General features: G+C 39.4%; 1 protein-coding gene across 3 annotated transcripts in view; it reads left to right on the top strand.

Moving 5' to 3' along the window:
- The window catches only part of SFMBT1 (Scm like with four mbt domains 1), an 80,589-nt gene extending 64,384 nt beyond the window's left edge, over positions 1 to 16,205 (top strand). For 2 of the 3 annotated variants that reach the window (XM_087744736.1, XM_087744737.1), the window contains exons 13-21: positions 863 to 905; positions 2,181 to 2,245; positions 3,719 to 3,858; positions 5,741 to 5,850; positions 7,567 to 7,742; positions 8,505 to 8,683; positions 8,874 to 9,119; positions 9,627 to 9,755; positions 10,647 to 16,205. In XM_087744736.1, the coding sequence (XP_087600862.1) occupies positions 863 to 905; positions 2,181 to 2,245; positions 3,719 to 3,858; positions 5,741 to 5,850; positions 7,567 to 7,742; positions 8,505 to 8,683; positions 8,874 to 9,119; positions 9,627 to 9,755; positions 10,647 to 10,787 (1,229 nt within the window). In that variant the 3' untranslated portion in view covers positions 10,788 to 16,205. The remainder of the gene's footprint in view (positions 1 to 862; positions 906 to 2,180; positions 2,246 to 3,718; positions 3,859 to 5,740; positions 5,851 to 7,566; positions 7,743 to 8,504; positions 8,684 to 8,873; positions 9,120 to 9,626; positions 9,756 to 10,646) is intronic. The other variant, XM_087744738.1, reaches the window with a different exon arrangement.

Here is a 16,205-nt window from a genome sequence, read left to right as displayed (position 1 = left end):
TGCAGGGGGGGTTGGACTAGGTGACCTTTAAAGGTCCCTTCCATCCCAAAGCATTCTATGATTCTATGATAATAAAATTGTCAGTTGGGAATGAGCTGTCATTTACTGCAAGTCAAAGCAAGAGAAACTAATCTGAGACATGCCTGCACTGCTAAGGACAGAGGAGGGGGGTGGGAACCTAATTAGAGAAAAGATGCTTTAAAAAAAAATCCAGAAGTTTGGAGAGAAAGCCTGAAATTGCTGAAGAGCCACATATTGCATTACCTTGTTTAATATTATTACCTGATTGTGAAAGCCAGAATTAGCAAGTGGACCCATCACCTAATTGACTTTCTTAGTTGCAACAGTGTTTTCCTCCATAGCAATTGACTTAAGGCATATATGTTTCTAACAAGCTAATTTCATTCCATTTCAACGTTAAATGGTGTTGAAGTTCCTTGTGCCAGTAAAGTGGTGAGTTAGGCCTATGAACCTAACCTTTGGTTAGGTTTCAGCACCTTTGGGTGCTGAAAAGAAAAGCGTATCATTCCTTTTTGGCTGATATCACAGGTAGTTTAGGGGCTATGATGCAAAGAAAGATGCACAAAAGGTGAGATTTCCTAGAAGACTGGGGACATGCATGCTTGATTTAATGAATTTTTAGTGAAAGTTGAAGTAAACCTTTTGGGTTACTTCAAATTGCATGGGCCAGTATGTGTTTAGTGCAGATGTGTCAGCTATCTAACATTGTGGTGACTTTGGACATAGATTCTCTTTGGTGTATAACTTGGAGGAAATGAGTCTAGTAGATATATTATGCTAGAAGTTTTATTTCTTTGCCTCCCATACTTTGCTGTTTATATTTTCTTCTTCTTCCTTTCAGTAAACAAGCAGAAAAAAATTGCAGTAGTTCAACCAGAGAAACAGTACGTAACAGGTTTTTTGCTTTTACTTTTTGTTGGGGTTTGTGTTTGGTTGTTTTTTTTTCTTTCTAATTGGTAAATCATGTTGTCTTAGGTTTAGCTTTACAGAAGTGCTATACTGAGGGTTGAGAGATTCCACAATCCATTTATCTTAATGCTGGTTGTTCCTGTTGATGTTGAAAAAGACTTCTTGCACTGCTATAGTAGGAGATAGAAAGCATGGAATTTGTCTTTTAACAATGCTAGTGCAACTCAGCTGAATTATTGAATAGGTCAAGTCATTGAAGTTCTGAGGTTGAAATCGTTGATCTTTCATTTTTAAAAGATTGCATTATCTGTGAGCATTGGAATGCATTTAAGAAAAACTAGCCTGATCTTAAGACTATGTTTGTAAGTTTGTGCTTGAGCCTTTTTTAATGGCGATTAATAGGGAAAATTACTGGATTCCCTTTTGGTTGTATTCTCTTCTCAACAATACGGTTTCTGTAATGTAAACATGCTTAGAAAATGTGGTTGCCTTAATGTGTAGCTGTGATTTTGCACCGCTGATTAGAAAATTTGGCTTTAGTGTGAGTGCTGTCATTTAGTAGATGAACTTCTAGTAATTCCTTCCCAGATTAAATTTGGCCCAGACTAGCCAAAAAGGAGAGTTCTGGTAATATCTACAATTCATCTATAAGCTCTGTCATGCATATGAAGCTCCTTCATGTGAGCCTGCTCAAAAATGCTCAGTAGAATGCCTGACAGTTGGTTTTATTGACTCTTACAGCTTTACAAACACCAGATCTGTCAGTAGTCCTGCCAATGTTTTCATTGCTCCTAAAATACTGAGCAGACTGTTCTTCCATGTTTTGTAATTGGAATTCTTACCAGAGCACTTGAGTCATTTTGGTTATATTTTGTTTAAAATCCATCTTTTTCAAAATGGACAAGGTAAGACTGTACACTGCCTTGTGCCATGAAATGTGAAATGAAGTTAAAAGGAGGCAGAAAATGTAAGCTGTTATCGGTAGTTTGTGTGTGGTGTGTTTATCAGCAAGGTAGCCCATATACTTCAAGCAAGGAAGGATTGCTGCTAGCTGTAGCAGTACAGTAGTCCTTTCCAAATTGAATTTGATAGTCCTTGCATGTTGTCATTGTGAAACAGGGGAGGTACAGAAAGCAGACTAATAAGGCTAGACCTGGAGAGAAAAAAAGAATTTAATGGTTGGGTTTTAGGAACTGAGAGGTGACTATCCTATCCATCTGTCCCTTTTCCCAATCTTCTTTTCGTTTCAGAATTTTGTCTTCAAGGACAGTTCATGATGGACTAAAGAACCAGGAACTGAACTCTTCTGACTCAGGTATTGATCAGAGAGGGCAGGCTAACAAAGATAAAATCCTGTAACAGTTCAGCTGCCTCATTGTTCAGCTGCTCAACAGTCTTCTGTTAGAAGAGGGGAGAGGAGGAAAGGGATTTTCATCCCTTGATGATTTGTTGAACTTCAAAAAAGAATGAAACAAACAAAAACATACAATTACTTGTGTCCTGCAATTGATATGTGCATTAAACCTGGAAATTAGATTTTTACATCAGAACATCCCCCTCCCAGCAGAGAATATGTGGAGCCAAATGTGTACTGTGACCTATGCAGATGATTTTTTTATTGTCACCTGTTATGTTTAATAATGTTGGGAGAAACACAACAGGCGTGCTGCATCTGTGCTCTTGAGTTGTTGGATTCTAGCTTTGGGAAGCAGGTTTGTCTGTTTTTTTATGATAACTTCATCATCATGATAAACAAAAGCAATTCATACAGTAAACTGCTTTGTGTGCCAGATGGCGAAATCTAATAATTTTCTAAACTGTTGCAAGAATGAATATGATGAATAAGTACATCTGCTGGTGAAACAGTCATACAGATATATCTGTTTGGCAACAAAATGCCTCTTCTGCTGTTTTCTGTACAGTGAAATGCACATCTGAAGCTGCACTAAATGCAAGCTTGATAGAAAAGATTCGTGCTTGCTTAGCATTTTAATTGGCTTTTAATAGAATCATAATGTAAATTTGACTTCATTTATTTATCTGCCAGTTATCAACTACTGAATTTAAGATCTTTAAGTGACAGTGTTGCTCAATCAAGAAAAACTACAACACTGCTAGGGTAAAATAATTTTGTATTTATACATAAGTATCTTGCAATACATATTATACATAACAAATTTTGAGCAGCGTTGAACCATTTAATAGGTTTAGAAAGCTTGATGTCACTTCATCAAAGGTCGCTTCGTCAGTTGCTGCATCTTTTGTTTGCTGATTGAGGGAAAAGAGTCTAAAAATACAAAGCAATGTGATATTGCAGTTTAGGATAAACAGTGGAGAATAACTTTGCCAGCTTTTCCGGTGGCAGAAGTTTGGGGGGGAGATAATTACTTGACTGGAAAATTTATTCATAATTGCTGTGTAGGAAGTGCTTCTGCTACCAAAAAGTTGGGAATGTTGTCGTCTTGCCTGTTCTCACTGGTGTAATACCATGAAGCATCAGACTAGCCAGGAAGAAATGTTTCTTTTCTGATAAATGACCAACTTTATTTCCTATAGTTTGACAATTTGCAAGTATGCGTGTGAAGTATGAAAAATATTTTGGCAATGTCGAATAACTAGTGCTGTCATTGCAAATGTGACACTGAAACTGCCCCAAATTCATGTATGTCATTCAAGACTTTTTCCCCTCCTTTTTTACAGCAGGCAAAATATTACATATTGCAATAAGTCATTCTTTGCTGGGGAGGTTGTAGCATGTGATTTAAATCTTTGCTTTCTCATTTCTCAGTGGTAATTAACGGAAAGTACTGCTGCCCAAAGATCTACTTCAACCACCGGTGCTTCTCAGGGCCTTACCTTAACAAAGGCAGGATTGCAGAGCTTCCTCAGTCTGTGGGACCTGGGAACTGTGTTCTTGTTCTGAAAGAGGTGAGGTGGTTTTACATAGTGGACCTGCATACAGCAGTGCATCAAAAACGCCAGAGTGTCTCTCTAATTATAGATGAGTAATTAATAAATTTAAGCTGATAATGAGTGTTTTTTGTATAAAATCAAGTATAAATCATGGACTGCTTCATGGATGGCTGAAAATAGTAAAAGCCCCTCATTTATCTGAGTTACAGGCAGCCTTCTACTGCTAAACTTTATTTTAGGTTAAAACAGAGTAACCTGTAATTACCACAATCAAAGGAGTTAGTATCTTTTTATAGCTGTAATAAATGCTTCAGTTTTACTTAACAGAATTTAGCTTCAGATAATCCCAAAATTCCTTTACAGTTTGCACTGTTGATGTTAAAGCAGAGGAAATATGGATTTTCTTAGTAGAAATGGCAAACTGTTTTCGGTAATTGGCAAATCAAAATAATTCTCTGTGTTTTATAAGTTGGACATGATTTGCAAAGATCAGATGAAATTGTGGTTTTGCTTTCTAACGTGACTAAGAGAGGGGAAGAGGGAGGAAGAGATCATTCTTTAGTGCCAAAGAGCCTCTTCTTCACAAGGTGTTTCACAGCAAAATTACAGATACTTTGATGCAATAATTATTTTTCCAAAATCTCCAAGAAGGTCATGGGGTGGTTATTATCTGACCTGAGAGGCTGAAAGTTTCCCAAGGCATAACTATATGTGCACACTTGAGCTCTCATGAAACAATCACTTTAAATGAAGGAATTGGCTTAACACCTCTGGAATTTTTACCTTCCCTACCACGTATCATAACTGGGAGAGACCTTAAGAAAGACTTTGTGGCAGACATGCTGTAAAACAAGAGTCCGGTGGACCAGAGTCAAGTTGATTATTGAAAAAGTTCCATTTTTGCATACAGAAAAGTACCCCATCCTTTCTGCAAGTTTCAGTACTCTGATGTAAGCACTCCAAAAGAGCAGTGTGAAATTCTGTGGCACCTTCCTTTTAACCTTGAAGGTTTAACCTGCTTCACTACCTGAAAGCATGAATTATGTACAAACCCTGCTGATGTACAGACGCTGAGTGTTGGTAAAAGTTCAACCAATATACTTAGTTGTAGTAATTTCAGTTATGACTTTTGCTCAATGTATGAATCCTAGAGCGAGTTTGGTACTTGCATTATATTTAATACTCTTCTTTTGAACTGTAGACCTCTGGACTGCTGCATTAGTAGGTCTGAAGCTGCGAGTTTGTTATGTCAAGGTTCTGATGCACCCAATTTGGGAATGATTTGGAATAAGCACGTACTGAAAATAAGAAATACAATTTGAATGCACGTTTTGTACTATCCCGCACTAACTTCAGGTTATTCACAACTTTGAGTTACTTTACAGCACCAGAGAAATTCTCATTTTAGTATAGTACAGGCCTTACCATGGTTCATGAAAGCGAAACAGAGGAGAGCTTAAGATTCTGCAGTGGCAAGTGGTGGGTTGGCAGGCAGAAAAGTCTTGCAGCGTTTTTTGGCACATCTTCACATGTCAAACAATCTCTAAGATAATCACTCAGATTTACCCAAGGTTATGCAAGTTTTGTGGTATTCAGCCCCGGAGTTTAGTTTAGTGACATGTAATTCAAGGGCACTCACTTGGAAATTGCTAGATACACTTGTGATTCTGCAGCCAAATTCTGAAGGTTTGGCAAGGCCCAAAGTGTCGACTGCTCTCAGTTTTCATTTTGGCAGTATCGGGAGGGAGGTATCTGTCATCCTGCTGTGAATGAGTGCTTTGATGCTAGATAATTTGGATGAATAGAAATAATTTCCTATTGTACTCTGGCACTTTAAAACAGATTTCTTGTACAAATAACTTAAATGTATTTTCTCTTCTTCCCTCCCTCACTGTAGGTTCTCACTTTACTGATCAATGCAGCTTACAAACCTAGCCGTGTCCTGCGAGAACTGCAGTTGGAAGAAGAGGCTGCATGGCATGGGCATGGAGAGACCCTAAAAGCCAAGTAAATTCTTGTCCTGTTCCCCACTTAGTTGATCCCAATAGCAATGTTCTCTGCAGTCTATGCTTTAACTTCTCACATTTCAGAGAAGGAAAAATTGCTTATAGCATATTGCGATGCTGACAGCCATTAAATTTCCAAATCTTTATAAACTTCTTTATGAATGTCTGGTGAAGTGCATCTGATTTTAATGCTCCTTAATATGCTAAGTGTGCTCTGCTACTGGCATGTAAGCGGCTAGTGGTGAAGTAAAAATGGTGTGGTACTGGTACAACATAGCATATATACTGGCAGACCTGAGGTTTAAGCTAATTTAATTCACCTGAAGATAATTGTCAGTATTTTAAAGCAGAAGCACATACTTCTTAGGAAGCTTCTTGGACTTCCATGGCATTTCCACACAAATTTCTCAGTGGAAGAAGGTTCCTCTGAAATTAAGCTACAGCAGTGCTCTGAAATGGCCTGACATGGAAGTCTTTCTACAACAGCCTAAAGCACTCCCTAGTTTTCCTGCTGAGCTTTTTGGGTTGGAGCTTCTTTGCAAGATTATTTTGTGGTTAGGAAAAAAGCAGTGATCATATTTACATATATTTGATAAACCCAGACATTCCTTTATAGTCTAGTGATGGTCTTGTAATTAGGTCACTGTGTTTGTGTACTAGAGATTAGATTTTCCCAGTGTGCCACAGCACCCTTTCCTACAGTTTTGAACATGTCAGTAATTGTTTTGTTGAATCAGTTTCACGTGTAAAAAGACACCTTTCCGTGTATTGAAGGAGTGCTCTGGATTTGGACAATAGGAAGATCATATGAAAGGTTAATGTAAATAGAACATGTAGCTGAAGAATAGAGAAGAGAAATTTTGTTTGGTTTCACTGAAGTTGCTGTGTGCTTTCTTTTGTCACAGCAGTGACACCAGGGATATCTGGACTATGATGATACAGCTCTTTTTTTCAGTGCATTAACTAGATACTTGCAGGCCTGAGACATCCCTAATAGATATCAGCACGTGCCAGTAGCTGTGCTGGGAGAACAAAGCAGAAATGATGAATGACTCTGGCAGATATTTTACAGTGCAGCTCTGTCAGTGTCATGGCAAGGCTGATGAACAAAAAGAAATCTTTTCTTAATTTAAATCAAACAGGAGCAATATCTGGAGTCATGGCAAGTGACTGTCCTGACTAATTGTTTAGCAGTTAGATGAAGGCTGATTGGAAATGTGACAGTAGTTCATTTGTTTGCCGTTTGTTTGCCATAGTATGTGCATAGAATGGCTCACTAGAAGCTGTCTGCTGTTACCTTTATTAGCTGAATTTGTGCGCTCCGTCTTCGTTTTGGGGATCAGCTATCTACGTCACAGTGGACACTTCTGCAGTCCCATAAAAACAAAGAAAGAACAAACCATCTGTGAACAAAAACAAAACATGTAAACTCTGGGATAGTCCTCTCAGATGGTATTTTATAGTCGCTGGCAGGGCAGTGTTGCTGTGTTTGGTACTGCAGGCATCTTGCTGGTACTGGCTTTGTATCTTTGGTTGAGGATCTTTCATAAGAGACAGGACTACCTGTTTCCTGGACTTTTCAGTCCATGAAGTTCCTCATTGCTCAGGTTTTCCCTGAGTTTGATCTCAACGCAATATTCTTGTACACCTTTCAATGAAGTACTTTTATGCTGGTAATTAGAGGATTCCTGAATTATGATGATATTTTCGATGTTAGGTACAAAGGGAAGAGCTACCGTGCAACCGTGGAAGTTGTGAGGACAGCAGATCGGGTGGCAGATTTCTGTAGAAAAACATGCATCAAGCTGGAATGTTGTCCAAACCTCTTCGGCCCTCAGATGGTGCTGGATAAGTGTTCAGAGAACTGCTCTGTCCTGACAAAGACTAAATACAGTGAGTAGGCCACTGATCCCAAACCGAGGTGGGGCTTGGGGTGCTATATTTTGGTTTTCTTCTGGCTTTGGCTCCAGAAGAAATCCAAAATACATTGCTTTGGTTACGCAAGGAGCAGCTCAAGCGCTACATACACAGGCCTGCAAAATATTCACGTGCCAGTGTGTAGAGGAGAAAAAATTAATTCTATATTAAGTGCAAGAACCATGGCTTAACTTTTTGTTGTGTGCTTACAGCTTTATCTTCTTAAGACAACTTTTGGGACAAGAATTGACTAATATTGTAATCTAAGTGGCATTGTAATTGCTTTCACCAATTTGTTGTGGAACAAAATAAAACACCTTCCAGTTCTTCTCTTAGCTTTTAGGTTTTTTAGGTTTTAGAGTTTTTTTAAACTAACTTGAACCATTTGACATTGTGAGAACAAACAGTGCTCACGTTTAAAAACTACAGAGCATCACAAAAAGTGCCATTAAATTGGACCAAGTCTGTGGCTGATGATTTTTGTATAAAATCTGATCAATTGGGGCTCAGAGGTAGAGGAAGTAAATCTTCATAGGGCAAGTAAAATTGATTAGTAGCTCTTCTTCCTAAAACCAAATTGAAGAGGAAAATATAGGCATACTCATTTTGAAGTTTTGCAGAATTGGGATTTCTGTTGGGAAATGTCCTTCTGATTTTCCAGTCCTGATGATGTACAAACTTAACTAGTGACATTGAAGGTGTATTTCAACATGGTGCTCCTTTCTTCTGTCCTGGTAGCACACTATTACGGAAAGCGGAAAAACAAGCGGATAGGTAGGCCTCCAGGTGGCCACAGTAACCTGGAAGTAGCCATGAAGAAACCAAATAAAAGACGGAAGAGACGAAAACATTTTTTTGTTCATAAGAAAAAACGGTCTTCTGCTTCAGTGGATAACACTCCAGCTGGATCTCCCCAGGTATGAGACTGCCAACAACTTTCATAGATAATGGTATGCAAGCTTCAACCAGCTACATTTGAAACAACAGACTGTTAGTTTCTTGTAACCTCAGGTTACAGCTGACAAATGGGGGCCAATTGTAGCTTTTGTCCTAAACTTGCCATTTTTTTTATTTCATCGCTTTTTTTTTCCTCCCCTACCTCTTCAGGGCAGTGGGGGAGAAGAGGAGGATGACCCAGACGAGGTAGATGAAGAATCTCTGACTGAGGATAGTACCTCAGAGCACCAAGATGAATTGCTTGAGGAATCAGAGGTATCAGAGAAGAAATCACTGTCATCTTCTCCTACACAGAGTGAACTGTCTCATTCCCTGGCTCAGGACCGAGACAAGCGGAAGAGAAAGCTCAGGACCTTTTCTTTTTCTGATGATGAAAATAAACCTCCTTCGCCAAAGGTAACTTCAAACGTAGATGTGTGTTCTAGCTTGCTCACTGTTGAGTAAGCACGAATATCTTGGGAGTATTAACATGTGTTCTCATAAAATACTCTGTTACCCCATAAAGGGCATTGTGAGGACACTACAGAATAATTATAAATCATTATTTTTATTACAGTGATATTACAGGACTGTAATAAAGATTAAACAGAAAGCTGTAGACAGAACAGTGAACTTTCCATTTCCCAGCTGTCAGCACTCCTCTTGGTTCAACCTGAGCAGTGATGCGGTGTCGACCAAATCCTGATTTTAGATCCCTGCTTACTGGCTAGATGTTATAGCCTCCACCCTCAGCACAATGCTATTCTGCACATCTCTGCTAACCAAGAAACCTCTACAATTTGAGCTCTTATTAGAGACTTATTTGGCAGCTGAATGTTTGAGTGTGGGGAAGCAGAGGGGAGTGTTGGTCCATTGCATGTGTAATATTTTGGGAATTCTTCTTGTGCTGGGTGGCTTGTCTAGGACATAAAGATAGAAGTTGCTGAAAAGCTGCAGCTGGACAGTAACCCTCTGGAATGGAGCGTGGCTGACGTCGTACGATTCCTCAAATCCACTGACTGTGCACCACTGGCAAGAATTTTCCTTGACCAGGTATGATTTTCTGTCTGTTAAAATGTTGAATCTGTTACTTTTCTTCTTATCCTCTGATGAATCACAAAAAGAAACTAGTTTAAATTTTATAATAGGGTTTTGAGGAAACAAATGCATGCACGACCTTCTGCAATTTGGGAGAGGAGGGTTAATGGAATGGCCAGAATTTTTCAGGTTTCTGAGTACTCAGTGGAGGACATTTTGGTCTGTGGGGCATCCAAATCCCAAAACTATAGAGATGCCTACAACCAAGCAGCATGAAGGCAGGAGCCTGTTTTCTAGGAGATAAGTTTGGCTACTTGTGTTGACTTTGCCAAATGATAAATGTTTTTCATTCTGCAGACTAACTGCAAGTATCACAATGTTGTACAGCTGCACAACAAACGAACATTTTTGTGTTGAAGTATGACAACTGGAGTACAAACATGAGTCAAGTTAACATTGTTTTTGCATCTTGGTTAAAATTTGCCATTAAAAAATCATTATCTATCAAAACTGTAGTACTGGAACTGGTGAGAAGTATGGTTTATGACACATGTTCCAGAAGATGTACTTTTCCTTGTAGAACCTCTGTTTCTCTAGAAAGATGCAGAGGTTAGGTAAAGTGACTTCCTGCATTGAATTTTCTTGGTTTCTGTTACTATATTTATTTTTAAAAAATAGCATCTCATGAGGTTCTGTCCCTTCGCCAGTGAATTTGAGCTGACGTTTTAAGTAAGGAGTTAATTTGTTGTGAGAAAGAGAGATTTTTGGTTTTTTAAGGCCTGTAGTAGCATGAAAGAAACATTTAATTCACAAATGGTCATGAATCTGAAATTACAGCAAGTCAAAGCTGAAGGAGCAGGGAAAATAAAAATGCAAAGTCACTATGGAGTTTTTGTCTTCTGACAGGAAATCGATGGCCAGGCACTGCTGCTGCTGACCCTGCCCACCGTTCAGGAGTGTATGGACTTGAAGCTTGGGCCAGCTATTAAACTTTGCCATCACATTGAGAGGGTCAAACTTGCCTTTTACCAGCAGTTCGCTAACTGAGGAGCAGCCAAGTTGAAATGGACCTTTGAAGCACAACTACAAAAACATGCTCCTTTCACTCTAGCAAGGAAAGCCAAATGAAGTTAAACTGGGGCCCTGGTGACCTAAGAGCATCTGTCATCCTCAGTTTTTCACTTTGACAAAAGGAAGACAACATCTGGAGCAAAATGCCAATGCAAACACAGGGGCTACTCTACCAGCTGCCAGCGCGGGAACACAATAGTCTCTTGCTCTATGGTTCCCTTTTTTTAATGTATTTTTTAATGATTACAGAAAAGTCTCCTCTGGTGGGAAATGACATTTCAATAGTTCTGTTGGCACGGAACTTTAAAAGGAGAAACAGATCCTGTTTACGTTAGCATGTAGGCTGCCAGAAATAACCTTTCTCTGTTCCTGATGATTCACAGAATCCCCTTCCCTCCCTGTGGACAAACACTTGCTTTACCACAGCACCGGCTTTGGAATGTGCTCTTTGCACATTCGTGTGTTAATGTTGAGGTTTTTAATGAATTTGTTCATTGTTAGGACAACAATGTGGCCACAGGGTTCTGAATGTACAGTATAGCAAGAGTGTGGTTCCTTTTGGGTTTTATTTGTTTATTTTGGTTTTTTGTTTCATTGTTGTTGGGTTTTTGTTTTGTTTTGTTTTTACTACCTCTGTAGCCTGAACAGTAGAAGTGATGAACTAAAAAGGGAGGGAACTACTACTTCTGGACAAATCGTCTGTAGCTGCACAGCAGTCTCTCTTCTGTAGGCAAGTCAGGAGTACAAACAAGTATCTGCATACAGAGCTTCTGTTCTAAAGCTTTAGCTGAAACCTGTGTAAGCTTCACCTGGATGTTACCTTTTTCTCAGACGTCAGAAAGCTTAATTATTTTGCACTTCTCTTACAGACGGGCTGTAGGAAAAAAGGAAGGAAAGAGAAAGTGCCTCTGCATTTTCTATATTTTGGTTGTCATATAACTTTTTTTTTTTAATGGTGTGAAGTTATTTCCTTTTTCTTACAGCAAACAATTGGGCCATATACACAGAGCCTGTCAGCAGACTTTTGCTTTGCTACCTGAACACCTTTTTAAAGAATAAACTAAGAAAACTGCAATCAATAGAGGACTGCAACTTAGTTCTGCCAGTGTTTGCCTACTGGAAACTATCTTATGAGCATGACTTTGTATTTTTAACTATTTACAGCTGCTCAGGATCGGACTTGATGAAAATGTAGGGGGCTGGGAAGGGGCTTGCATGGTTATTTTAGAGAAAAGGAAAAGGACCAGAGGGACATCTAGTTCCATCAGTAGACCCACATCAGGATGAACTGCTGATTTTAATCTTCCAGGGTAGTAAAACCCAATCAGCCACTTGCTGTAGACCTGTGCTTTACACTTCAAGTAACAGGGCTTACCTTACTTTCCATTAAAGATGTGGGAAGCTTGCATCAGGCTAAAGATCTGCATCAAATAAGCATTAGGTTTCAGATGGCTTGCATTTATTCACTCTGCCTGTTCTCGGAGTATTTGGAGAAGCACAGGCAGGAGCTTTATGTATGCAGCCCTCGTCCTTTATCTCCTATTCAAATACATTTTTGCAGAAAGCCCCTGGCATACTAAGGCATTTGAGGCAGGAAGGTGCTCACTGCAGGAATTCGTTTAGGAAAGATGCATTTGCTGGTTTCTGATAAACAGTGGTTGCTCTGGTCAAATAGATTGACTCAAGCGTCTTTTAGGCCTAATGTGATCGGTTATTCTGATGCTGTGAGCTGTAGCATTCAGCAAGGAGGTCATCTGTAAACTAAGAGCTGAGCTTGCACAACCTATGTGTCTGTATCTGCCACATAGGTGCTGAGGGGGAGCTACCTGCAATGAAAACTGTTTAGAGTAAGCAAAGCAAAATAACTGGGATTTGTTTATTTTGCCCCTTAGAATAACTGCCTAGTCAAGGCAGAACTGTTTACAGAAGTGCTAAAATCAGATTTTTTTTTTTTCCATTCCAGAATCAAAATGTAAATGTCAGACAAACTGTTTACTATCTGAGTATTCTTGAGGGAGGGAGGGCAGTGTGTAGCTAGGACAATTTTTTCTCCCAAGTTGTAAGCAGAGTCTGAAAACAATTAAATTTAAATCCAAGTGCCCCTTCTTCTTCCTCACACCAGATACATGGCCAATAAATGGATGTTTTGGCTCTTCACGTTGTGTTTAGGTCATCCACCTGTACTCCATTCCCTTAGGACAAGCTCAGTGATAAGCCATTAGGCCTGAAAAAAATTTTGAAAAAAAAATTGCTGCTTTGCTCTCAGCATCTTGTCTTGAGAAATTTGACCAGCAGAGAACTTCTGGGCTGGAAGATGATGCTTCTGGGTCATGTTTGTCATTCAAGGTTTCCAGAATTCTATTGCACTGATGCCCAGCAGAATTGACCTGCGTAGCCAAGAGATGTTGCTTCCACCTTTCCCCATGGACAGATAGATGTCTTTTTAAGTAGTTGTCAGAAGAGAACAGAGCTTAAAGGGTAATTTAGTGAACCTGTTAACATGGCACCTAGGGTTTTAAATACAAATGTCATACTTCTTTTTCTCAGTAAATAAAGCAGTCAGCAGTTTCAGAGGTTAGTGGGATACTTACTGGTCACCTTTGGCATGTTTTATAGGCTGGATTTTTCTGCCTTGTTTTGGGAGGCACTGACAGTCTGGTCCCAATGGGATCTATTTTTGTTGAGATTTTCAAAAGGGATGTTTTCATTATTTGTGAAATGTTTTTATGCTGCACACGGGTACTGTACACTCCGTTTCCTGGAAAAAATGCACTCTGTTTTATTGCTGGATTTAAAAGGGATAATTGGGGCTTTATCTTGATGGATGGTGTTTCTACTTGGCTCTGTTTCAAGTTCCTTCTCTACACGTGGCAGATGACACAACTGCACTTATATTTGTTCATCTTACTCCAACATGACTTGAAATCAGCTCACGTGCTGCTTTAGTTGCTCTGTTTCTCAAAACTGGATTTTGGGTAGCCGATGACTGAATCTTGGCTTTGGGTGATACCGATGTTTCACCAGCAGGAGTTGCTGGGACTGCAGTAATTTAGGCTTCAGGGATTTGTGCTGTCCTCTACCGCATCCATTCACCGTAAGATATGACAAAGCTGGAGTCCAGGAGGAAGGCAGCGGTGTCTTGCACAGATGTCTTCAGTGCAAGAAAAAGAGCCCTCCATTGGGCCTCGTGTACTGTTTATGTGGATGGTAAAAGGAGATTTCCCTTGGCTGACCCATTGAGGGCTTGAATTCTTGCTCGTCTTATTTTCATATGCATTGTACAGTCTTGGTTTTTGCATATCATAGCTTTAGAAACCTGGTGGTGCTTCCATGTGGCACTCGTACCGTGCTAAGCTTAGCCTTGTTAGGCAGAAAGATTTTGTTGAGTTACTATAGCATGCTTTCTGCACCAACACAAGGGGTCCGTAATAGAGAATTATTTGACTTCCAAAAATGTCATGGAAGGTTAATGTGGTAGAATTATCCCCCAAAGCACGTGCAGCTTGCAGTCCATCCTAAACCGAAAGCAGTCCTTCTAGAAGAGGAGAGGCACAGCACTGATCTTGGTGAATGAAGACTACTTTCTTCTAACGCTAAACATTTCTGAAAGTTTGTCTTTGAGGAATGAAATAAAAGGCAGATTCATTTGTGTGTTGTATAGAATTCGAGGAGTGTTTGCAGTCTCTCCTGGGAATAACGGAAACAGTACATACAGACTTCGGGAGTGGTTGTTAAGATTACTTTCTCTTGTCACAACTTTCAGCAGTATTTTGTTGGTTTTTTTAGGATTTGCTAGTGTTTATTCTTGATTCCAATGATGCTTTAAAGGAGGGAAGGAGTATTTAGCTGCTAGGTCCACAGAAGTGTAAATATATTTACAGTTGATTGGACTGAGCACTCCATTCTTCTGTGTAAAGTACAAAGACTTGGTACGTTGTTAGCAAAAGGCAAAGTGGCTTGCGAGATTTTTGAATGTAATGCAATAGGCTTCAAAACTATCAAGCTGAAATTGGAGACTGGATACCTTTGGACCAAATCTATTGTTAGAGGAGAAGTTACTAGATGAAGTAGCCTTACCAGAAAGCCAAAAATACAATGATCCTATACAAAGCTACTCCTTAACCAGTCCTGTCACTAGTGGCGGACTGGTTACTGCCTACTGTGAGCTCAAATTACCTAGAAGTAACTAAGCACAAAGACATAGGCTCTGTCAGGAGACTTCAAATGTTGGCTGAAGGCTCCATTTCAAAGGGATTGTGTGCTGAACCCACATTTCAGAGTGCTGCCAACCTTCCCCAAACATGCATGTAGCCTTGTTTTCAAAGGCAGCCTTTTGGGTGAAGGATTAGAATGGGACTTGGAAACACCAGATACAACAAGCCTCTTTTATTGTTATGTGTTTTTCTAAAAATAATAATAATAATCTGTATGAAATATAGCAAAAATGAGTTAAGGTTAGTGACACTTTGTCTCCATGGTCATTTTCTAGCTTCTTCAACATTGCATCTGTTGTTCTGAAATGTACCAGACATATAAATGGACTTTTTGATGAGAAGACAAAGCTATTCTGTTAGGTGCAAAGCCAGCAGTGTTTGGCTTAGCTTTAAGCCATGGAAGCGAGCAGGTCTTGCGCTGACAAAATTCAGAGGCAGTAGGTCTAACTGACTTAGCACAAACATGGGCACAGCCTGTGGAAGTCCTCTGGCCTTGCACAGCTCAAGAGGAACAGGCTTTCTGCTTGAGACACGGGGACAGCTCGCTCACGTTGTGTGAATGAACAGTGAGGTCCGGGCACAAATGAATTCTTGCCCACTCTGGAAGTTGTTGAGCACCAGTTTCCAAGAAACCTCGTGGAAAAAAAAAATCTGGAGGTGTCATGTTTCTCCTCTCCTCTTTCATTTATTTTTTTTTTATTCCTGTTTAAAATAAATTTTAAATAATCTTTGTAGACAATCAGAGGCCTTCTAGGAGACTCTACCCTGAAGGGTACCTGCTCACCACCATGGGCCTCTTTCTTATACTAACTCATTGGAACTGATGCACTTTTCCTGTATTTTGCCTTTTTTAATTAGCTGCTTGTTCTTAAACAAAGATTTAAATGCATATTGTGTTGTGTCCCTTCTGCTTGTTGTTTTATCTTTCTTTAACTTTTAAAAATATATATATATGCAGCGAGACTGAAGTACTACATGGAAGAGAAACATGCACAAGAAAATATGCCTATTAAGTCCCACCATTGTTTGAGCAGGTGTAACAATTTAATCAGAGGATTTTTTAAAAAATATTTTGGATGGATATTTTGCTTGTTTTGTCTGTAAATAGTGTACATAAGTTTGTGGTATATGACAGTTTTAAGTGGTTGTAAGAAAATAAAAAATGATACTTAAACTGTTA

The sequence above is a fragment of the Nipponia nippon genome, unplaced genomic scaffold (genome assembly GCF_047370975.1).
Source record: "Nipponia nippon isolate SJK-2023a ecotype South Korea unplaced genomic scaffold, ASM4737097v1 scaffold_9, whole genome shotgun sequence".
In the NCBI taxonomy this organism is placed as follows: domain Eukaryota; kingdom Metazoa; phylum Chordata; class Aves; order Pelecaniformes; family Threskiornithidae; genus Nipponia; species Nipponia nippon.
This window is presented reverse-complemented; position numbering and strand designations above follow the sequence as displayed.